At 54.5% G+C, this 22637-nt stretch overlaps 1 protein-coding gene across 1 annotated transcript; it reads right to left on the reverse strand.

Annotated features, from left to right (window-relative positions):
- Window positions 1-9186, reverse strand: HPD (4-hydroxyphenylpyruvate dioxygenase). The gene is made up of 14 exons (XM_070399472.1): window positions 9112-9186; window positions 8968-8994; window positions 7966-8028; window positions 7517-7621; window positions 6922-6964; window positions 6663-6745; window positions 5445-5534; window positions 4408-4511; window positions 3890-3967; window positions 3255-3417; window positions 3098-3169; window positions 1624-1746; window positions 443-559; window positions 1-343 (listed from the first exon to the last, which is right to left on the reverse strand). Exons 1-14 carry the CDS (start codon window positions 9112-9114, stop codon window positions 233-235), a joined length of 1182 nt encoding a protein of 393 aa, XP_070255573.1. The 5' UTR covers window positions 9115-9186; the 3' UTR covers window positions 1-232.
- Window positions 9187-22637: the final 13451 nt, after the last annotated feature.

Below are 22637 nucleotides of genomic sequence, written 5' to 3' on the forward strand. Positions count from 1 at the left end.
TTGGATCCCTGTCCGCTTTATTACCCTGGACGAGGGCGTGGTCAGGAGGTGGGCGGAACCTTGGGGGGGCGGGTCCCAACGAGCTGGTGGGCGGGATCTAGAGGGAATGGCCAGTAGGAAGGGCTTGCTGTTCAGAGACGGTGGGGTGGGCGTGTTCCAGAGCTAGGGGGCGTGGCCCGCCGTGCGCTGGCAGGTGGGCGGGGCCTCGGCAGCTCAGGCGGGACTCGCGGGTCTACATGCCCCGGATCACTCCGTTGGGCTCCAGGTCTGTGAGGTTGCCCCGCAGGTTCTGCTCCTCCTCGAACGCCTTGAACAGTGCATTGAAGTTGCCAGCTCCAAAACCCTGCAGCGGGAGAGAGGAGGTGAGTTACGAGTCCAGAAAGCCAGCCAGGCTGACCTGCATGCCCGCCCCTCGGGCTCGCTGGGGCCGGGCGCCACCTACCTGGTGGTTGTGGCGCTGAATGACCTCCAGGAAGAGCGTGGGCCGGTCCTGCATGGGCTTGGTGAAGATCTGTAAGAGGTAGCCGTTCTCGTCGTAGTCCACCAGGATTTTCAGCTCCTAGGTTAGAGACAGAGGGCAGGATGAGGGGGAGGCCCCCCTGCCCGGCACATGGCATCCTTAGAGAGTCCATAGGAAGGGGCTCCTGCACCCTCTCGGCCAAGAAAAGACCTGTGTCTCCAGCAATTCCAGACAGCTCAAAATAGATTCTCTCAAAACAAATAAGTAAATAAAAATTAAAGAGATCCCCAATTGCATCATGGCTGGCCTGGACCACCCGAGTAGCCTCCACAGAGTTCTCCCTGCTTCTGCTTTTGCCTCTTCACAGTCCATCTTCCGGACAGACAGGGAGTTAGACGTGCACTGACCACCAGGGGGCTGTGCAGAACACGGCCGGGTGTTGCTGGCTGGCTGGGCCCCAGTTGAGGGACGGTGGTGCCTGGCCAAGTGGAGTGCCAGTGCGAAGGAAGGCCCAGGCCAGGGGCGGCAGGCAGCCAGAGGAAGGGAGGCCCCAGCCAGCAGTCTGCAGCCGCCAGGGATCCTACCCTGCATGAATTTTGTGCACTGGGCCTCTAGTATATTACTAAAATGATTAGAAACCCCCCCAAAAGCTATTATGATTTTTGGCCACAGAAGAACAAAATCCAAAGTCCTGAATAGCCTACCCCTGTGACCTAGGCCGTGCGTCCTTTCATCCGCTCTAGTCTTTCTGTTCCTCGGGCACTTGGAGCCAGCTCCTGCCTCAGGACCTTTGCACTGCTGTTCCCTCTGCCAGGACTGCTCTTTCCCCGGCCTTTGACATGGCCAACTCCTCCTCATCATCTAGATTTCCCGGAAATGGCAGGTCCTCAGCGACACTTTCCCTGACTACCTCCTGTAAAGTGGTCCAGGTCCCTCTCTGTCACAGCCTGTTTTAACTTCCCGTGCGTTCCCGACTCTCTCGCTCTCTGATGGTGTCCGTGCTATGTCCTTGTCATCTGTTTCCGTGCTAGAACGCAAGTCCCATGACAGCAGGGGCCTGGTCTGGCTTCCCTCCGTGTCTGGGTGCCTGGCACAGGGTAGGGCTTTGGACAGAATTTGTGAGGCGAGATGGAACTCGACCCGGGAGCCTGCTCCAGCCTCACCTCCAGGGCATCAAGGCTCTCCTTCACCCGGATCTTGGCTGACTTGAGCTTCTCCCGCAGCTGTTTGTAGTACGTGGACGGGACATCCAGGAATTCCATGCCTCTCTCTCTCAAGTGGCGAATCTGTTTTGGAACAGGATCAAGTTCAGCCTCCTCTGCCATGCTCAGCATCCCTAGCCAGGGGGAGGTGCTGGCCAGGAGGAGGCAGGGTCCCCATTCTGGCTCCCCCAAACTGTCCGGGTGTGCTGTGACCCCGCCCCCTTCCTCCTTGGGGGGCCTGTGGGTCCCCTTAGAAGAGCAGCAATCACTAGCTTTTGTGGCATGCTCACTGGGTGCCTGTCCCCAGCACTTTCTAAGCACTGCCTCGTTCTGTCCTTACAGTGATCTCCTGAGGCATTTGGAGGATACTATGTCCACTTCATAACTGAGGCATTGAGAGACTACGTATCTGTTCTCAACGTCATAACCAGAGCGATTTTACTAAAATACCAGTCACGTCACTGCTCTGTGGTGGTGTCACATCTCAGAGTGCAAGTCCTCACCCTCTGCCCCCACTCCAACGTGCTAACCGTGGCTCCTGCCCCCCTCTCCTTTGCTCCTTCTGTTCCAGACACATGATCTTGCTGTTCCTTCAGCCCGCCTCTGCCCTGGCTGTCCCTTCTGCTGGGGGTGCTTTCCCCCAGATATTCACGTGCTTCCTCCAAGTCTGGCCCTTCCAACTCTGCATTCTCCAATGTCTCCCTCTCAGGGAGGCCTTTCGTGACCACCCTGTGCAAGTTGTAGGGTCCTACACCCTCCCTCTCCCACTGCCAGAGCGCTCACTGCCTTCTCACACGTGCGTTTTACTTGTTTCGTTTTCTGCCTCCATAGATGGGTCCCAAGTACCTAAAACAGCACCCAGCACATAGTCAGCCCTCAGTAAACATCTATTGAGTAAGTGGATGAATGAATGAATGCAGTGGCCAGGGTCACGCAGTGAATTCTTGGTCGGGCTGGGATTGAATGGGACGGGCCAGGCTCTTGGCCACCCTGCCACATAAGCCATTGAAGGAATAAGGGAGGCCCAGCCTCCCCCGGGCCTGGAGCCGTAGACTCAGGACGTTCAGTTTGGCTCCAAGGACCTAATCCCTCTGGACCTAATATCCTCATTTTCACGGTGACGCGACGAAAGCCCAGAGAGGGGGGTCGAATCCCCCGGAGAAACACAGCAAGTCCCTGGCAGAGCTGGGAAGAGAGTGCAGGCTTCCTGTTAACTCTGGCCCCTGCTGATTCTAAAGCCCAGAATGTTGTTCCGAAGAGAGATGAACTCTGCGGATTGAGAATGTGCCTGCACACGAGGGGCAGGGACCAGCAGGGGCTCCGTCAGCCCTCGGGTCCGGTGAAGGGGGTCTGCACTGCCCCCCCTTTCCTTCCTGCAGGGATTGGCTCTGGAGCTGAGTCAGAGGTGACTCGGGGCCAGGGACGGGCCTCTCACCGCTGTGATGATGTCTTGGGTCTTGAGAGCGATGTGCTGGACGCCCGCGCCCCCATTGTAGTCCACGTATTCCTGCGGGAGGGCAACAAGGACACCCCGTCACCACCGGGGCCCTCACACCCCTTCCCTGCGTCCTTCTCCCCCAGTCCGGCCCCACCTGGATCTGGGACTTCTTCCTGCCCGGCGCCGGCTCGTTGATGGGCATCTTGATGGATTCCTCGTAATTGGCCACCACGATGGAGCGCAGGGAGCTGTACTCCGTGTGCACCTGCGTGTCGTCCACGGACCAGAAGCGGTGGAACTGCAGGTTATTCAGGTACCTGTGGGGGACCGGGAGGGCACGTTGGCTCTGGGACGGCCCCGGGCCCCTGTCCCCATCTTCCAGAATCTGTGCCCTGAGCCCGCTCTGGAAAGGAGGCGCCGTCCGTCCGTCCGTCCGTCTGTCACACACATCACAGATTTGTCCCTTTATCCTGACAGTTTCCCTTCAGGTGGGAGTACAGTCTTGTAACCAGATCCTATGGGGAAGCAATGCCTCCGCAGCAAGTGCTTTGAGAAGGGGCTCCTCATTTGCACAAGGGTGCTGCCTGGGTGGGGGCAGTCTTCCTCCCGCCTCCACCTGTGGGTCACTTTGGGCCTTCAATCCTCTGGTCTCCATGGGGACGGTTTTACAGGGAACAAGCCTCAGGGGAACTTCCGACCACCTGGCGCTCTGGGGCCCACGCTGGTGTCCTGGGGGCAAGGACACGGGGGGGGGGGGTCTTTCGGGGAGGGCATGGGCCAGGGACTCACCAGTCTGAGGCGGACAGCATCTCCTGATCGGGCTGGTTCCCCACGATGTGGTCGATGACCTCAAGGTTGCTCTGGGGCCTGGGAGAAGGACTCGGTTAAGGGATGAGAAAGTCACTCCCTACATCTGCTTTCCTTCCCGCTGGCTCCTCGGCGACTATAACAGCAACCTGTTGCGTGGCACCTACTACAGGCATCTTATTTGTGCTGCTCACACACTCTCACTAGCCCCATTTTGCAGGTGAAGGAACTGAGGTGTAGAGAAATAAAGGAACTGGCCACCGTTAAGCAGCTGTGAAGTGACAGAGCAGGGATTTGAACCCAGGCAGTCTGGTTCCGGAGCCTATGTTCTTAGGCTCTGTGCTGCCTCTCCAAGCCACCCGTGGGGACCCTCAGGAGCTCCCCAGCAGGCTCGAAACGCTCCACCCCTGCAGGGAAGCCCAGAGGAGGGGAGCAGTGTCCGTCCGTCCCCCCCCTTCCCCCCCCCCCCCCCCCCCCCGCCCCGCTCCAGGAGCACTCACAGCTTGGAGAGTGCGGGGTCTCTGTTTGTCGTGGGCTCGAATCCAGGCAGGAAGAAGCCAGTGTAGTTCATCTTCTCCACCAGGGTGTGTGTCGTGTCCCCATACTACGGGCGGAGAACAGGCTGGCTGGGCCCCTGAGCTCCCTTCCCCGCTGAGGCCAGGACATGGCGCCAGCACAGCCCAGGTCTCAGCCCGACTGATCCTAACCTGCCGTGTGATCTTGGGCAAGTCACTTCCCCTTTCTGAAAGGACTTGCAGTCTGTCATTTGGGAATTTCTTTGACTCTGTGTCCCACAGGACCAGAGGTTCTGCGAGGGCGGGGACCCTTTCTTGTTCAACGCTATGGGTCAGCACCCAGGTCAGTGCCTGGTGCCATAAACTAATGTGACTTAAGTGAAGAAAGACGAGGGCGTTGGGTCAGACCACAGCGAAGGCGCTTTCGTTGGGAACCATCTTTAAGTGTATTTAACCTTGAGAAGGTGGGGCTGCGGTTGTCTCTGTGTGACGATAACACAGGTGGGAAACACCTTGGTGATCTTTGCTTGAGTGTCTGTGCCAGCCACCGTTGTGCTAAGGGCTGTACATGCGTGATCTCATTTGACCTTGACGGTAGGAGGGTTACAGGTGAAGAAACTGGGGCACACAGCGGTTAAGTACTGCATCTCAGATCACATGGAGGGTCCAGCCCCAGTCCTCGCTCACTTAAATGAGGTCACACAGAGGTGAAGTGATTTGCCCAAAGTCACAGCTAGTCCAGGGGGCGGCTTCCCCAGACCCCGCCTGAAGCCTCCATCCCCAGGACGTCACCCCCACTGGGGAGGAAGGGAAGTGTATGTGGGGGGCGGTGGGGGGATGAGGGGTGGCAGGTAGTGCTCATCGGCCTCTGCACGCTGGGCAGGCATTACGGGGGATCGGACTCCCGGGAGAAGGCTGTGCTTTGAAACACGGGGTCATGAGGAGTCTGGGCGGGGGCGGGGGATCCCGGCATCTTCGTGGGTGCGGATGCCAGGAGGGTGGGGGCCCCAAAGTTTACTCACCGTCTGCAGCACAGCAAACTTCACCTTCCCAAACTTATCTTGCTCCACCCAGGGCTCCCGAATGATTTTGGCGCCCCGTTGCCGGGCTTTCTGCAGGGGAGATGGGGGGGGTGGGGCGTCAGTGAGGGCCGGACCCTCCGGGAGCCCTTGCAGGCTGCTCCTGCTGGATCACCTCTGCGGGGTCCAGCCCCAGCAAGAACCCTGGCCAGCTTCTGCACTCGGCCCTGGTGCCCATGCCTCATGCCCATTTGGTAGATTGGGAAACGGAGGCCCAGGCCCAGAGTTGATTCTATGGGAGACAAACCCAGTTGGGGGTAGGGGTCTGTCTGCCTCTCCTCCCTCACTCTGTGGCCCTTTCCCCTCTCCAGTCCTCCTCTTCCCCATCTGTAAAAAGGGGGGTTCCATAAGAAGAATCTGAGCTGGCATTAACTGAGCACCGAGGATGTGTCCGACCCCTGCCAACTGCCTTACACACATCATTCATGTATGTATGTAGCAAACCTACCTTACGGCGTGTCTGTGCTTGTCACATGGGAGGCCCTGCTGTAGGTATTAACCTCTTTAATTCTCACAGTGACATTATACGAAATCGAGGCACAGAGAAGTTAAGCCACTTGCCCGAGGTCACACAGCAAGTAAGATTCAGGCCCAGGCAGTTTGCCTCTGGGATCTCAGATCTGAACCTCTGAACTGCCTCTCGAGTGAAGGGTTTGGTCTAGAGTCGTGCTCAAGAAATGGCCACTGGGCCCGGCTGGTGTGGCTCAGTGGTTGAGTATCGACCTATGAGCCAGGAGGTCACGGTTCAATTCCTGGTCAGGGCACTTGCCCGGGTTGCGGGCTCGATCCTCAGTGTGGGGCGTGCAGGAGACAGCCAATCAATGATTCTCTCTCATCATTGATGTTTCTATCTCTCCCTCCCCCTCCCTTCTTCTCTGAAATCAATTTAAAAAAGAAAATAAAAGAAGTGGTCACTGTGATCTCATTGCCTCTGTGTGAGAGCCCAGTGAGGTGGGGGTGCTGCGGTTCTCCTCATTTTATAGTTGTGGAAACTGAGGCTCAGAGAGAGGACACGCAGGTAGGCCAGAGCGTCACTGGAAGTTGAGTGTGTGTCCCTCGACACAGCGGTGTCCTCCAGCCCTGACTGACGGGGTCGCTGTGGGGACAGAGGCCAGGCCGAGCCCCATTGCTCCGTCTCCACACCAGCGGGTCTGGCCTCACCTGCACTATGTAGTCACAGTCTTCCACCTCGAATGCGATGTCCTTCACCCCGTCTCCGTGTTTCACCAGGTGATCGCCCATCTCTGCGGCCGGCAGGGGGTGGAGGTGGTGTTGGAGTCACGGCCCCTCGCCTGTCCTCCCAGCCGCTGGGCTCCATCTCCTTCTAGGCTGACGCCCCCTCCCTGAACCCCGCCCCCACCCATGACACCAGGCCTCCAGCCCCTGGCACCTCGCTCGAACCCCTCGGGAGTCCCCTCACCTTTGTTCCAGGGGTTGAGAGCGGAGGAGAAAACAAACACAATCTAGGACACAGAGGAGCAGACGGGTGAGCTGTGGCCCTGGGGACCCCCACCCCTCCTCCCTGCTCGCCACTGACACCCCTGGTGGGGGCAAAAGGAACCAGGGCAGCCCCCTAGCCAGGGCCCGGCTCTGGGTTGCAGTTCCTGCTCTGCCTTAGTTTGTCCCTTGGTCCTGAAGGACTGGGGGGCTTTTCGTCTGCCAGCCACCCCTGGGGGCCTGGGACAGCTGCTGAGGCCTCGTGGGCTCTGCCAGTTTTTTCTGAACATCTGTGAGGCCAGCATCGGAGAAGGAGGTGGAACTAAGAAGGCCCCTGTTGCATGTGGTACAGAGGTGCCGGGGGGAGGGGTCAGGGCGGGGTGGGGTGGGGGTGGGAGGCCACACGCAGCTCATGCTCCCCTCGCCACGCCAGGCACCCGGGAAGCGGCCTGGGTCCGCTTGGACAAAGGGCCTCCTGGTCTACCTCACCCAAAGGCACGAGAGTTCGGGGAGCCCAGCGAGCAGCGGGAAGAGGGGGTGGGCCTCCTGGGTGAGTGGTGTTCCTGTGGGGGACTCACCTGCCCTTGTTTGACCACGTGGCTGACCACCTCCCTGGACCCGGTCTCCAGGCCCTTGTAGGCGATCGGCTTAAAGCCCATCTTGCTGCAGTAGAAGGACGCGGCCTGCATCACAGAGCAACTGGTTCGTGAGGGCCCGGGGGCCATCTTGGGAGCCCATGAGAGCTCCAGTCCCCTCAGCTGCTCGGCCCCATGGCCCCAGGTCAGAGTCCCTCCTGGGGAGAAAGGCTGCCCTCTGACCCCTCCTGACCTCAGATAAGATTCCCGCTGGGGTCCGGCCCTGACTGTGTAAATAGGACCCAGAGTATCTGTCCTTCGAGCCGGTCCCAGCATTGGCCCTGACCCTCCCCTCCCGGGGGCCAATCACAGGCTCAGCTGGAGTCCTCCCCTGTCCCCGAGGCCCTCCCGCCCGCCCTCTGCCCACCCCAGCACCTCGCCCAGGCCTCTACCTGCTTGGCATTGCCAACCCAGAAGGTCACAGAGTGGAAGTGGAGGAATCGGCCTCTCTCGGGCTGAGGAGGAGAGCGGGGGTGAGCTGAGTGCCTGGAGGTGGGTCATCTCCCTGGTCCGCCCCCTCTCCCCGCAGCCTTGCCAGGATGCAAAGCCCGTTTCTCATGCAGAACTTGAGCTCCTGGGGCCGGGGTTGGGAAGCCCCTCAGGAGGCCTGCCCAGCTGTCACAGAGGGAAGCAGCAGGTGCTACAGCAGCACTGATTTCAGCTGGACCTTAGAAGGCACTTCCAGGCAGGACTGAGAGATTGAAGGAATTTAAGAAGAGACCGACATTTTTCTGAGGAAGGCGAGGTTGAGTCCAGCACGGTCTGGGGGCCAGAGGTGACCTCGAGTGTGCATCCTGGGCATCACAAACCCATCTACTTATTGCTCTTTTTTTTGTCAACCCTCACCCAAGGATATTTTTCCCATTGATTTTTATTTTTATTACTTTTTAAAATATATTTTTTATTGATTTCAGAGAGAAAGGGAGAGAGATAGAGAGAATCATTGATTGGCTGCCTCTAGCACACCCCACACCGGGGATCAAGCCCACAACACAGGCATGTGCCCTGACCAGGAATCAAATCGTGACCCCCTGGTTCATAGGTCGACGCTCAACCACTGAGCCATGCCGGCCTCCGGGCTCCATTGATTTTTAGAGAAAGGGAGGGAAGAAGGTGGGAGAGAGAGAGAGAGAGAGAGAGAGAGGGAGAGAGAGACATCAATGTGTGAGAAACACATTGATTGGTTGCTTCCTGCAAGTGCCTCGATGGGGGCTGGGTATCTAACCTGCAGCCCAGGTACATGTCTTTGACCGGGAATTGAACCTGCAACCCTTAGGTGCGTGGGCAGATGCTCTAACTACTGAGCACACTGGCCAGGGCCTTATTCCTCTTCTGAGGTTTGCTGATACCCCAGTCTCCCCGGGGCCCTGACCCACATTTCCCCTTCTGCTTACCTTCTCTCCTTTGTTGCTGTAAGATGTCTAAGGAGAAAGAAAAGGACAGTAAGGCTCGGAAATTCAGCCACACGGTGTTTCTGGAAGTCCCCCTGCTGATCGTGCCACCTGGGGAGGCTGCCATGGCCCTGGGCAGACACTTACCATGACGGATCTTGGTCACGGCTTCCTGCTGGGAAGACTGGGACGAGAGGCCGGGAGGAGTGCTGGGCAGAGGAATTTAATGCCCAGCAGGTCCCGCCTCTGGCCTCTTGTTCTTCTTGGGGGGCGAGGGGGAGGAGCTGATCCCAACCCTGGAAGCTCGTAGGCCGGGGAGCCTGCCATCCAGTGGCCTCCCTGGACAGGGCAGTGCAGTCAGGTCTGGAGAGGGGGAGGGACTGGCCCAGGGCCACTAGGCAGTGGCCAGGGCAAGAAGCCAAGGGCACATTCTTTCTAGGACCAGGGCTTGGACTGTGATCTCTGCCCTCCAGAACCTAAAGCTCAGAGGCCAAGGCCAGCAGGAGTGCAGTGCTGGCCCAGGATCCTTGTTCAGGGAGAGTTGCGGGGGGGGGGGGGGGGGGGGGGGGGGGGGAATGGGAACTAGTCTCGAAGCCCCATTTGCATGACAAGCGTGGGGTTCATATCCGGGTAAAAGGGTGCAGCCATTGGATTCCATAGTGGTTAGAGGCCCCGGCGTGGGGCTCGAACCCTGCAGCTGCTGCATCCTATGTGGCTGAGGGAAGACACCGAGCCCCTCTGAGCCTCAGTCTCCCCGTCTGTAAAATGAGAGCGTTAACAGTGCGGTGAGGATAAAGTGCGATAGAGCCCACGTCTTTGGCAGGAGAACCTGGTGCACAGTAAGGGCTTTGTTAATGGTGGTTATGCTTTGTTATGTTTCTTTGGAGTTTGGGGGGCTGATGGAGAATGGGGTGGGGCCTGGGTGTTGCCACAGCCTGAGTTTGGGGACAGAGGTTATGGCTCTGCCCCTGGCCCCGGTTCTCAGTATCTCCAGGTGGTGGTGGGGGCCTTGCTTTCATGGAGGATGGGGTGTGAGTGCTGGCCAGCCAGTGGCATTGCCCTGAGGGCGCCAGGACAGCCCCTGGGGCTGAGCCCTCTCTGCAGGGGACCGACTTTATGAACTCTCTGGGGAAAGTTTCCAAGTCGTTGCCTGGAAACTCCTTTTCCAGCCCTGACACCGACCGACTTTGTCCATGACTGGGCTACGACTCTCTTGCCTTTTGGCTCCCAAAAGGCCCTACATCAGTCTTTACAAAAACACGCAGAGAAACAGATCATCCTGGCTGGTGATGACCTCAAGGACCATCCGGCACAGTGTCTGGATGTTCCAGATGAGAAAAACTGACAAATAGCAAGGAAGTGCCTGGGCTCCTCCCCACGAGCTCGGGGGCCTGGTGAGAACAGAGATCCAAAGTCCATCCCACCGGCCAGGCACCTCCTCCCTTCCTTTCTCCGTTTTCTGTTGTTGTTGTTATTTTTTAAATCCTCACCCGAGGATATTTTTTTCCCCATCGATTTTTTTGTAGGGAGAGTGAAAGGGAAGGGGAGAGACAGAGAGAGAAACCTCCATGTGAGAGACACATCCATGAGTTGCCTCCCGCATGTGCCCAACTGATCACCCCAATCGACCAGGGCCAGGGATTGAGCCTGCAACCGAGGAACATGCCCTTGACCAGAATCAAACCTGAGACCCTTCGGTTCGAGGGCCAATGCTCCAACCACTGAGCCTGCAAAAGGAAATTTCTCTTCTAATCATCCTATCCTGACCACATTCTTGGTTCCTGTCATCTTGTTTGCTCATCTCCTGACCACATCCTTGGGTCCTATCATCCCGCTTAACCATCAGTCAACTGCCCAAACTGGAAAACTCCCTGAATGACTGGAAGCTTAGTCCCTATATGGGAGACAAAGGAGCTAGGGCAGTGGTCGGCAAACTGCGACTTGAGAGCCACATGTGGCTCTTTGGCCCCTTGAGTGTGGCTCTTCCACAAAATACTGACTTCTGCGCATGGACCACAAAGTTTCAATCGCACTGTACATGCTCGCCCACATGTGGTATTTTGTGAAAGAGCCACACTCAAGGGGCCAAAGAGTCGCATGTGGCTCTCGAGCCGCAGTTTGCCGACCACTGAGCTAGGGGAAGATAAAAGGCCAGGCCCCACTGCTGTTCAGGGCTCAGCCTCTGGAGGTGACTCTACTGAGTCAGCACTGGTGCAGGACAAACAGTCCTTTTCTGAGTGTGTATGGTTTGTCGCTTCCCACCAGCCTGATTTCTGCCATAACATTTGATTTCCTGCCAAAAGGAGGTCAAATACTTGGGCTTCAGAATTACCCAACGCAAACGAATGCTTGGGGCTGAAAGAAAACAGGCAGTCTGTGCTATTCTGATTCCCCCTTCCCGTTGACAAATTCGGGAGTTTCTAGGGGCCGCTGGGTTCTGTCGGATATGGATTTCTGGATTTTCAGAACTAGCAAAACCCTTGTATGAGTCCCTAAAAGGAGAAGAAAAAGTGCCCCTTGTCTGGGGCCCTGACCAAGAAGAGGCATTCGAGACCATCAAGACAAAACTCACGGAGCCACCGGCCTTGGGACTCCCAGATCTATCATGGGACTTCAACCTGTTCGTACATGAAAACAATGGGATCGCTCTGGGAGTCCCAACTCAGGAATTTGGGCCTTGGCAGAGGCGGGTGGCCTACCTTTCAAAGCAAATTGACCCGGTTGCAGCAGGCTGGCCACCTGCCTAAGGGTCTTAGTGGCCACCACACTGCTGATCAAGGAGGCAGACAAGCTCACGTTGGGACAAAACCTAAACGTCGAGATGCCCCGCTCCCTCATTACCTTAATGGATTCAAGAGGGCAGCACTGACTAACTCATGCCCGGATGGCCCAGTACCAAAGGCTCCTACGTGAAAACCCACGAGTAAGACTGGATGCAGTAAAAACTCTAAACCCTGCCACCTTCTTGCCAATAGCAGCTGGGGCCCCAGAGCATGACTGCCCGGAGGTGCTTGATGAAGTCTCCTCCAGCTGGCCAGACCCGACAGATAAACCACTGCATAATCCTGACCTCATTCTGTACACAAACGGCAGTAGTTTCATGAGTGAGGGCAAAAGATATGCCGGGTGTGCAATAGTTTCGAATTTTGAAAGTTTGGAGGCAAAGGCCCTTCCTGAGGGATGGTCTGCCCAAGGAGCAGAACTGTGGGCACTAGTGAGAGCATTAGAACTTAGTAAGGAAAAGCGGGCTAACATTTATACTGACTCGCGCTATGCCTTGCCACTCTACATATAGATGGGGCTACATACAAGGAAAGAGGACTCCTTACTGCAGGAGGAAAAGGAATCAAAATGAAATCCTGAAACTGTTACAGGTAATCTGGGAACCAAAGGAAGTAGCAGTCATCCACTACAAGGGACACCAAAGGGGGAAAAGACTCAGTGTCAGAGGGGAACCGTCGGGTAGACGCTGCAGCTAAACAAGCTGCAAGAGAACAAGAAACACCATCCAAAATCATGCTGGCCCCAGAACTACTCACACCCCCCAAATATACAGCTCAGGAAGAGGAATGGGCACAGCAAGAGGGAGGAAATATGACCAAGGAAGGCTGGTGGATACTCCCAGACCACAGAATCTATGTGCCAGAGCAACTAGCCCACCAGGTGGTCCTCCAACAACATGAACTCACCCACCTGAGAAAAACTGCCCTAGAAGCCTTCTTGAGCCAGTACTACCCGATTGCTCGACTTCTGTCCCTCTGTACCTCGGTTTTCCAACGCTGCCTCCTCTATACTCAAAACAATGCCAAGCAAGGCCCCATCGGTCCTGCCAGAATCCAGCGGCCAAGCACCCTTTGAAGATCTAGAGGTAGACTTCACTAAAATAGGACCCAGCAGGGGAAATAAATATCTCCTGGTTTTTGTCTGTACTTTCTCAGGCTGGGTTGAGGCTTACCCCCCACACATGGAGAAGGCAAGAGAAGTAACCAAAGCTCTACTAAGAGACATCATCCCGAGATATGGAATGCCATTGGCTATGGGATCGGACAATGGCCCAGCCTTCATGGCAGAAGTGGTGCAGCAGGTTGTTAAGACTCTAGCCAGTCAATGGAATTATACACGGCCTACCAGCCTCAGAGTTCAGGGAAAGTAGAAAGCATGAATCAGACCCTTAAGCAGGCTATGGCAAAACTATGGCAGGAAACCAACCTGCCATGAAACCAACCTGTCAGGAAACCAACCTGCCCAGACCAAGTACCCAACAAAGATGAGGCTGGTTCTTTGACCATTCCTAAACTCTCTTCATCCTGACCACTCTCAGGTCTACACCCTGTCTCTTAAGGATCTTCTAAGTCCTCACTCTCTCTCTCAAACCCTCAACTTAACACATCGCCTTGTAAGTGTCACCAATCCCTCTCTCTCACAAGACTGCTGGCTCTGTCTTCCCCTCTCATCTACAAGCTACACGGCACCCCCCACCTCCCTGCACGCATGGTCTGATTCTAGCCTGTCCTTCCATTGTAAGGTACACGGAGGACCTCCATTCCAACTTATGCGCCTCAATGAACTCTATAACTTCCAAATCACAGAGATGACAAAAGGGACTTACGAGCAGGGCCGTTCAGCTACTCCAAACTTATTTAGATGATATAACACCACACTGGCCCAACAAGATTCCCATCTTTGGACCAGTAACCACTAACACTGCCTTAGCATCAGAAGGGAACTCCCTGAAGGAAAGGCTTTGGGATACCTTAATCAACGCCTCTGCAACTTTACTCTCGAACTTAAACCTGCTTCTAATTGGGCTAACTACGTTGTCACCCAAACAGCTTCTTTTCAGAACCCTGTTTGATTTTCAGTAGGGTCCACCCTCTCAGTGGCCTTCCCGACTACCGACACCTCTTAGTTCTGCTCAGGCCGATCCCGCACCTGCTCAAGGTTTCACCCATGGTGGGATGGCACATTGAACTGACAGGCCTCATGCCGTCACCTCCCTTCCCACGGTCTCACACACTTTAAGTTCTGGGTAGAGACTGACAGGAAATTTATTTTCTTTGGAAACACAACCTCTGGGACTAGACTACACAAAATAATCCCCAAGGTTCCTTTCAGCCCCTTACAGGGGAAACCTTGGCAGGAACTCTCTCTGCCTGGGAACAGGAGAACAGCAAGCTCACACACCTCTTTACCATTGAGAGTGCCTTCTATCTAGAGAACCGGGGACTTTTCTTCCTCTGTGGCACCAGTACCTATCTCTGTCCACCTGCCAACTGGACTGAGACCTATCCTCTGGTTTACCGAGCCCCTGAAATAGACATTGGCCCTAACAACCAGTCCTTTAAGGTTCCACTCACTGCCTTCGCTCAAACCAAAAGGGCCATCACCCTCCTCCCCTCCTTGCCAGCCTAGGAATAGCTACAGACCCGGGCACTGGAATAGGGGGGTTGGCAACTTCCCTTTCCTATTATCAAAGCCTATCCAAAGACTTTGCAGACAGCTTAGAGGAAATAGCCCAGAGCATTATTGCAGTACAAGACCGGATAGACTTCCTGGCAGCAGTTACCCCCTCCAAAATCAAAGAGGACTAGACCTTCTCACAGCAGGAAAAGGGAGCTTGTGCATGTTCCTTGAGGAAGAGCGCTGTTTTTATGCCAACCAGTCCGGCATTGTAAGGGATGGAGCCAATAAACTAACTGATCAGGCCTCAAAAAGGAGACAGGAATCATCGGAATCTTGGAATTCTTGGAATGATATATGGAATTGGGCATGCCCATTAGCCGCCCCCCTCCTGATGTTTCTCATGGTATTCCTGTTTGACCCCTGCATTCTCAACATGCTAACCCATTTCCTTTCCTCTCATTTAGAAGAAATCAAAATCCAGATGATGCTTCAAACAAAGAACCCCAACTACCGATACGACCCTCTGGATGGCTAGGAGCCCTAGTTGCTGCATCCCCCCCCTCCATTCGACGCCCCCACACAGCAGGAAGTAGCAAGAGCGGTAGGTGCCCCATTTCCTTTATGCAGCACAGCAGAAAATCCCTTGTCCATACCCATCCTTAAAATGATGATGTTCTCTAAGTCTGCTAGGAGCAGCTTGAGAATCAAGAGGAGGGAATGAGAAAGGAAATTTCTCGTCTAGTCATCCTACCATGACCACATTATTGGTTCCTGTAATCTTGTTTGCTTATCTCCTGACCACATCCTTGATTCCTGTAATCTCGCTTAACCATCAGTCAATGGCCCAAACTGAAAAGCTCCCTGAATGACCAGAAGCTTAGTCCATATATGGGAGACAAAGGAGCTAGAAGGGGATAAAAGGCCAGGACCCACTGCTGTTCAGGGCTCAGCCTCTGGGGGTGACTCCCCTGAGCCAGCACTGGTGCGGGACAAACAGACCTTTTCTGAACCTCTGCATGTGTATGGTTTGTCGCTTCCCACCATCCTGATTTCTGCCATAACAAGCCGAACTGGGCCCTTTCTCTAGGCAAAGCTGGAGGCAGGTAAGGTGGTTCCTCCTCCTTACTCTGCCCCTCCTGCCCTTGGTCCATCTCACTCCCCTGCCCCGCATCTAGGTTTGCAGCTGAGAAACCCAGAACGAAAAGAGCCAGAGTGTACCTCACAGGCCAGAAGTTTCCACCGAGGCAGAGGGCATCCCTGGGCCTAGACCACAGCAGGAAGCAGTGAGCAGTGAGCTCTGGGAGTCTGGGATGTCAGTACATGCTGTGCAGTGAGTGCCATGAGACCTGCATCCAATGAAAACCCTGAACTCAGCCCTGGCCGGTTTGGCTCAGTGGGTAGAGCATCAGCCTGCGGACTGAAGGGTCCCAGGTTCGATTCCAGTCAAGGGCATGTACCTTGATTGCGAGCACATTGCCAGTTGGGGGTGTGCAGGAGGCAGCTGATCGATGTTTCTAACTCTCTATCCCTCTTCCTTCCTCTCTGTAAAAAATCAATAAAATATATTTAAAAAGAAAAAAAAAAAAAAAAAGAAAAGAAAACCCTGAACTCTTGGGCTCAGGCACGAGTCCCTGGCAGAGGGCATTTCACAAACTCTGGCTGGAGGAATGCTGTGCATCCCATGTGACCGCCTGGGGAGGAGACCCCCAGCACTGGCCCCTGGTTTCCTCTGGACGTGCCCACCCACGCTTGTTCCCTGGGCCAGCTTTACTGGATTTTATTTTTGTGTGTGTGTGTTTTAAAATATATTTTTCATTGATTTCAGAGAATAAGGGAGAGGGAGAGAGAGATAGACACATCAATGATGAGAGAGAATCATTGATCAGCTGCCTCCTGCACGCCCCACACTGGGGATTAAGCCCTCAACCCAGGCATGTGCCCTGACTGGGAATCGAACCATGACCTCCTGGTTCATAGGTTGATGCCCAACCACTGAGCAACACTGGCCAGGCACTGTGGGGGTTTGTTGTTGTTGTTTGCTGTGATACACCTTGGCTGCGAGGAGGACGGTATGCTGGCTCCCACCGTCAAACCCGGGCTGGGCTGGGGAACCCGGCGCGGTGGAGGCGGCAGTGGAATTGGGCCCCGGCCTGACCACTGACAGACGGCAGGAGCACTGCTTGGGGAAGGAGAGGATGAAGGGGCAAGAGATGTCCTCGCGGAGGCATGGCGGTGCGTCCCCAGCTCTATAGACACTGGCCTCCCTTCCTGAGGCCTTGGCCAGGGCGGCCTTGGCCCTGAGCTCCTTCCAAAGACCTTGCTGAGTGCTCGGCACCTGCCAGGGGCCTTGGGGCGGCGAGCAGGGCCTCCCTGAATGGATGTCACGCTGCTGATGCCTGCCTGGCTGTGGAGTGCCCCGTGGGGAGACAGCAGCCTGAGCTGCGGCTGAATCTGCTGTGAGAGGCAAAAACCACCTCTGGGTGTGACCACAGAGGGGACCTCGGGCGAGTCCACTAGCCAGATCCCCGGGCCCATTCTGCCTAAAACCAGGGGAGCCAGCGTCCTGGTGCCTTTGCCTGTGGTTCTCTCCTCTGGGTGGGAAGAGAAAGGGCCCAAACATCCCCAAAGGTGGGCTTTGGGGACCCAAAATGTCAAAAGTTGGCCTTACTCTCTCCGTCCAGTGGGAGGGGAAAAGGTTAAAGCCGTTTTCAGAGCTGGAGCAAGGCTTTGGAGAAATCAGATGGGGGACTAGGCAGCGGGGAAGGGGGGGTTCAGTTGCTGCGGCCCCCTCCACCCATAAATGCTGAATTCACTGCTAGGGGTTTAAGCACATTTGCAATGAAAATAAAGGGGTAGCCCTAAATGGTTTGGCTCAATGGATAGAGCATCGGCCTGCAGATGGAAAGGTCCCGGGTTCGATTCCAGTCAAGGGCACATGCCCTGGTTTCGGGCTCGATCTCCAGTGGGGAGCATACAGGAGGCAGCCAATCAATGATTCTCTCTCATCATTGATGTTTCTCTCTCTCTCTCTCTCTCCCTTCCTTTCTGAAATCAATAAAAACATATTTTAAAAAAAAGAAAAGAAAGGGGGAGGAATTTGTTACAAAATGGCTTTGTGTTTTATAGCTACTACATCTGGGTATATGATTAGAATTGACGTCAAATGTTTCCTAAGTGCTAGAGTAGCGGTTCTCAACCTGTGGGTCGCCAACCTGTGGGTCGCGACCCCTTTGGGGGTCGAGCGACCCTTTCACAGGGGTCGCCTAAGACCATCAGAAAACACATATATAATTACATATTGTTTTTGTGATTAATCACTATGCTTTAATTATGTTTAATTTGTAACAATGAAAATACATCCTGCATATCAGATATTTACATTACGATTCATAACAGTAGCAAAATTACAGTTATGAAGTAGCAACGAAAATAATTTTATGGTTGGGGGTCAACCCAACATGAGGAACTGCATTAGGAAGGTTGAGAACCACTGGTTTAAAGTCTAAAACAGGTAGTCATGGGAATGTCGAGTACAGCATAGGGAATGTAGTCAACAGTATTGTAATCTACACTAATAAAAGAGAAACATGGTAATTAGCGTACGACCGCTACCCTTTTCATTGGCTAATCAGTGAGTATATGCAAATTAACTGTCAGCCAAGATGGCGGCCGGCAGCCAGGCACTGAAGCGAGCATGAGGCTTGCTTGCTGCGGACTCAAAAGTTCCCTGCCTCAAAGGACACATATGTAATACCCTTTGTAATGCTTTAAGCAATAAAAAATAAATAAAAAATAAAAAAATTTAATTAAAAAAAAAAAAGTTCCCTGCCTCACTTGCCGGCCTCTCAGCTGCAAGTCTAAGCAACTATGTACTATGTTGCAAATAAGAAGCTAAACAAAACCCCAGAAATCAGCTGGACTGAAAGCCAGGCAGACTGAAACATTGTATCGATGTTTTCGGCAGCGAGGCCTCAGAGCTAAAGCTGGCCCAGAATAAAAAAAAAAAAAGAAAACAAGGAGCGGTTGGAAGCTTTAGTCACTCGCCAGCCGGAAAACAGCCCTCAGCCTCTCACCCAGACTGGCCAGGCACCCCAGTGGGGACTCCCACCCTGATCCAGGACACCCTTCAGGGCAAACCAGCCTCTACCCATGCACCAGGCCTCTATTCTATATGGTAAAAGGGTAATATGCCTCCCGGCACCGGGATCAGCGGAGCAGCGAGGCTCCCGGCACGGGGATCAGCGTGACAGGGGGCAGCGCCCAAACCCCCTGATCGCCCTGCGGCTCTGTGTGTGACAGGGGGCGGGGCCACAACCTCCCTATCCACCCTGCTCTGTTCGTGACAGGGGAAGGCACCCCAACCCCCTGATCAGCCCTGCTCTGTGCCTGATAGGGGGGAGCTCCCCAATCCCCTGATTGCCCTGCGGCTCTGTGTTTGACAGGGGGGAGCTCCCCAACCCCCTGATCGGCCCTGCTCTGTGTGTGACAGGGTGCGGCGCCCCAACCCCCCCCACCCCCCCACGGGCCCTGCTCTGTGCCTGATAAGGGGGAGCTCCCCAATCCCCTGATTGCCCTGTGGCTCTGTGTTTGACAGGGTGCAGCACACCAACCCCCTGATCGGCCCTGCTCTGTGTGTGACAGGGTGCAGCGCCCCAACCCCCCCCACCCCCCCACGGGCCCTGCTCTGTGTGTGACAGGGTGCGGCGCCCCAACTCCCCCTCCCCCCCCACGGGCCCTGCTCTGTGTGTGACAAGGTAGAGCCATAACCCCTCCATCGGCCCTGCCCCGAGTGTGACAGTGGTGGCGCCCCAACCCCCTGATCGGCCCTGCTCTGTGGGTGATAGAGGGTGGCGCCCCAACCCCCCTCCACGGGCCTTGCTCTGTGTGTGACAGGGTAGAGCCATAAAACCTCCCCATTGGCCCTGCCCTGAATGTGACAGGGTGCAGCGCCCCAACCCCCTGATCCGCCCTGCTCTGTGTGTGACAGAGGGCGGTGCCCCAACTCCCCTATCGGCCCTACTTTGTGAGTGACAGGGGGGAGCTCCTCAACCCCCTAATCGGCCCTGCTCTATGCGTGACAGGGGGGTGCTCCCTAACCCCCTGATTGACCCTGCTCTGTGTGTGACAGGGTATGGAGCCCCAACCCCCCTGATGGGCCCTGCTCTGTGAGTGACAGGGGGCAGCGCCCCAATCCCCTGATCCGCCCTGCTCTGTGAGTGACAGGGGGCAGCGCCCCAACCTCCTGATCGGTCCTGCTCTGTGTGTGACAGGGTGCGGCGCCCCAACCCCCCAATCGGCCCTACCCTGAGCATGAGTGAGGGTGGCATCACAACCTCCCGATCCGCCCCACTCTGTGCATGACGGGGCGGCGCCCCACTCCCCAATCGGCCCTGCTCTGAGCCTGACCAGGGGCTGCACTTAGGGATTGGGCGTGCCCTCTGCCACCCGGGAGCAGGCCTAAGCCAGCAGGTCGTTATCTGCCGAGGGGTCCCAGACTGCGAGAGGGCACAGGGCGGGCGGGGGGACCCCCGTCCCCCCGCCCCCCGAGTGCACAAATTTTTGTGCACTGGGCCTCTAGTAACTACATATGGTGCCAGGTGGGTGCTAGAATTATCACTTTGTATAAGTGTCTAACCACTATGCTGTACACCTGAAACTAATATCAAATAATATTGAATGTCAATTGTAATCCTATATAATAAAAACCTAATATGCTAAGTGTCTGGTCAACCAGTCGGCCGTTCAACCAATCAAAGCATAATACACTAATGATATGCTAAGGCTGCGCAACTGCTCACTATGACGTGCACTGACCACCAAGGGGCAGACAGTCGACTAGTCTCTATGACGTGCACTGACCAACAGGGGGCAGATGCTCCAGCCGGTAGGTTAGCTTGCTGCTGGGATCCAGCTGATCTGGACTGGGTGAGACAGGCTGAACATGCCCTGGAGCCCTCCCACAGTCCCCCCCCAGCTGGCCAACCTCCTGCGTCTTTTCCCTGCCCCAGTTGTGCACCAGTGGCGTCCCTTGACCTGGCCTGCACCCTCTCGAAATCTGGAACCTCTTGGGGGATCTGGCCTAAGCCAGCAGGTGGACATCCCCCGAGGGGTCCTGGACTATGAGAGAGTGCAGGCTGAGCTGAGGGACCGCCCCCCTCCAGTGCACAAATTTTGTGCACTGGGTCTCTAGTTGAAAAATTAAAAGGATAAATAGAAAGAAAAAGAAAAAAAAAAGAAAGAAAAATAAAAAGGATGGAGCAATTGGCTGTGGAAGTTAGTTTACCTGCCTGCTTCAAAAATAAGAAGTCTAGCCCTAGCCAGTTTGGCTCAGTGGATAGCGTGTTGGCCTGTGGACCAAAGGGTCCAGGGTTCGAATTCGGTCAAGGGCACAGACCTCAATTGCAGACTTGGTCTCTGGCTCTGGTCAGGATGCATGTGGGAGGCAACCAATCCATGTGTCTCTCTCATGTTGACGTTTTTCTCTCTCTGTGTCTCTCCCCCTCCCTTACACTCTCTCTAAAAAAAAAAAATCATGGAAAAAATGCCCATGGGTGAGGATTAATAAAAATAAAAAGTCTAGAACGGGTCCTGGAAAGCATCTTCTATAGCACAAAATAGTAAACATTTCAGGCTTTGAGGTCCATTCAGCCTCTACTGCAACTAACGATTCAACCCTGCTGTTGTTTTATGTAAATGAATTGGCATGTCTGTGTGCCAATAAAACTTTATTTACAAAAACAGGCAGTGAGAAAAGAGAGACAGAAGTCCACATTTGAACCAAAGGCCAATAGTCTGCCCACCCCTGCCTAGACAAACAGTAAAACAAATGAACAAGTGAAGCCTTGATTTGTAGCATTTGAATTCTATGGTGTATATACTTTCTATAGCCAAGTTCAGGTGAGGTCACTGAACTTGGGTTTGAGAATGCATGTACAGTAACATGGAACACTGATGAAACACACAAGAGCACAGGTAATAGTAAACCGCAGTAAAACAGCAAGGAAGGCAGGAGATTTGAGCATTTATTCCTTTGTTTTTGTTTTTGTGTGTGTTTTTTAAAAAATATATTTTATTGATTTTTTACAGAGAGGAAGGGAGAGGGATAGAGAGTTAGAAACATCGATGAGAGAGAAACATCGATCAGCTGCCTCCTGCACACCTCCCACTGGGGATGTGCCTGCAACCCAGGTATATGCCCTCGACCAGAATCGAACCTGGGACCCTTCAGTCCACAGGCAGACATTCTATCCACTGAGCCAAACCAGTTAGGGCTATTCCTTTGTTTTTAATACAGTTCATTTAATTGTAAGCTGTTATTATTTAATTTTTTTGTTTCTTTGTCATTTAACCTTTACTATAATTTAATTTTCAGTAATGCTAGTGTTTTTAAAAATATGGTTCTCAGACTTCCCCGGGGAGGGAATTAATAATAATAATAATAATAATGGACTCTTCTGAGCCAGTCAGAGGGGCTCCACTCTCTAGTTGCCTGAGGTTTAGCAGGTGGGAAGCCTCCATGATTGGTGTGGAGGCTGAGGATCTGCTATGACATCGAGGTCCAGGCCACATCAAAGGGTTTTTTTCCCTGTCCTCTCAGGCCAAACTACCATCACGTCAGCACTGTTATCACTTGCATAAGCTGGAGATGGAGTTACTCAAGATCAAGCATTGATCCCTTCCAGAAAGAACCCGTGTCCTCCCCCCCCGCTCCCCCCGCCCTCACCAAAAGTCCCCAAGCTTTCAAACGTCTCCCACCCTTCACTTCGGAGCACTGACTTTCACTCCTCACAGGGTAACAGGGCAATTCGCTTTGGCCTCCAGTTTGCTGAGTTGCCTTCCATATATTGCTTCACCTCTCTGAACCTCCCTTTCCCACTTCTCAATATTAGGAGAGCTGTAGTAGCAGAGTCTCTGTCGTCTACAGGGATAGGAATGACTGTGTCCAACATTTTGCATTTAACATAACCCCAAGAGGCAGGTTTTATTATGATGCCCATTTTACAGTTCAGAAAACTGAGGCTCAGAGAAGCTAAGTGGTTCATACCGGTAAGTGGCGGAGTAGAGATTCATTCCCTCTTATTCCCCGTCCAAGTTTCTCTTATTTTTCCGGTGTGTCTCATGCCTTTGGAGAACCTCAGGATTTTAACAAATGAAAAGGGTCTGAGAGGCCATTATTCAGGGACTCGAATCCCAAATGCTCCAGGAGCCTGGAGGGTGATATAGGAGAGCGAGAGCCAGGTGCCATTGTGGAGTTTAGACTCACACTTTGT

This window comes from Myotis yumanensis, unplaced genomic scaffold (genome assembly GCF_028538775.1).
Source record: "Myotis yumanensis isolate MYYU_CA2020_CCGP unplaced genomic scaffold, mMyoYum1.0.hap1 SCAF_19, whole genome shotgun sequence".
Taxonomy (NCBI): domain Eukaryota; kingdom Metazoa; phylum Chordata; class Mammalia; order Chiroptera; family Vespertilionidae; genus Myotis; species Myotis yumanensis.

Excerpts from the sequence above, each read along its gene's own strand:
- HPD (XM_070399472.1), bottom strand. Across the intron at positions 6,965-7,516 it reads ACGTGGTCAAACAAGGGCAG|ATTGTGTTTGTTTTCTCCTC; the intron begins GTGAGTCCCCCA and ends TCTGTGTCCTAG. Across the intron at positions 5,535-6,662 it reads ACTGTGACTACATAGTGCAG|AAAGCCCGGCAACGGGGCGC; the intron begins GTGAGGCCAGAC and ends TCTCCCCTGCAG.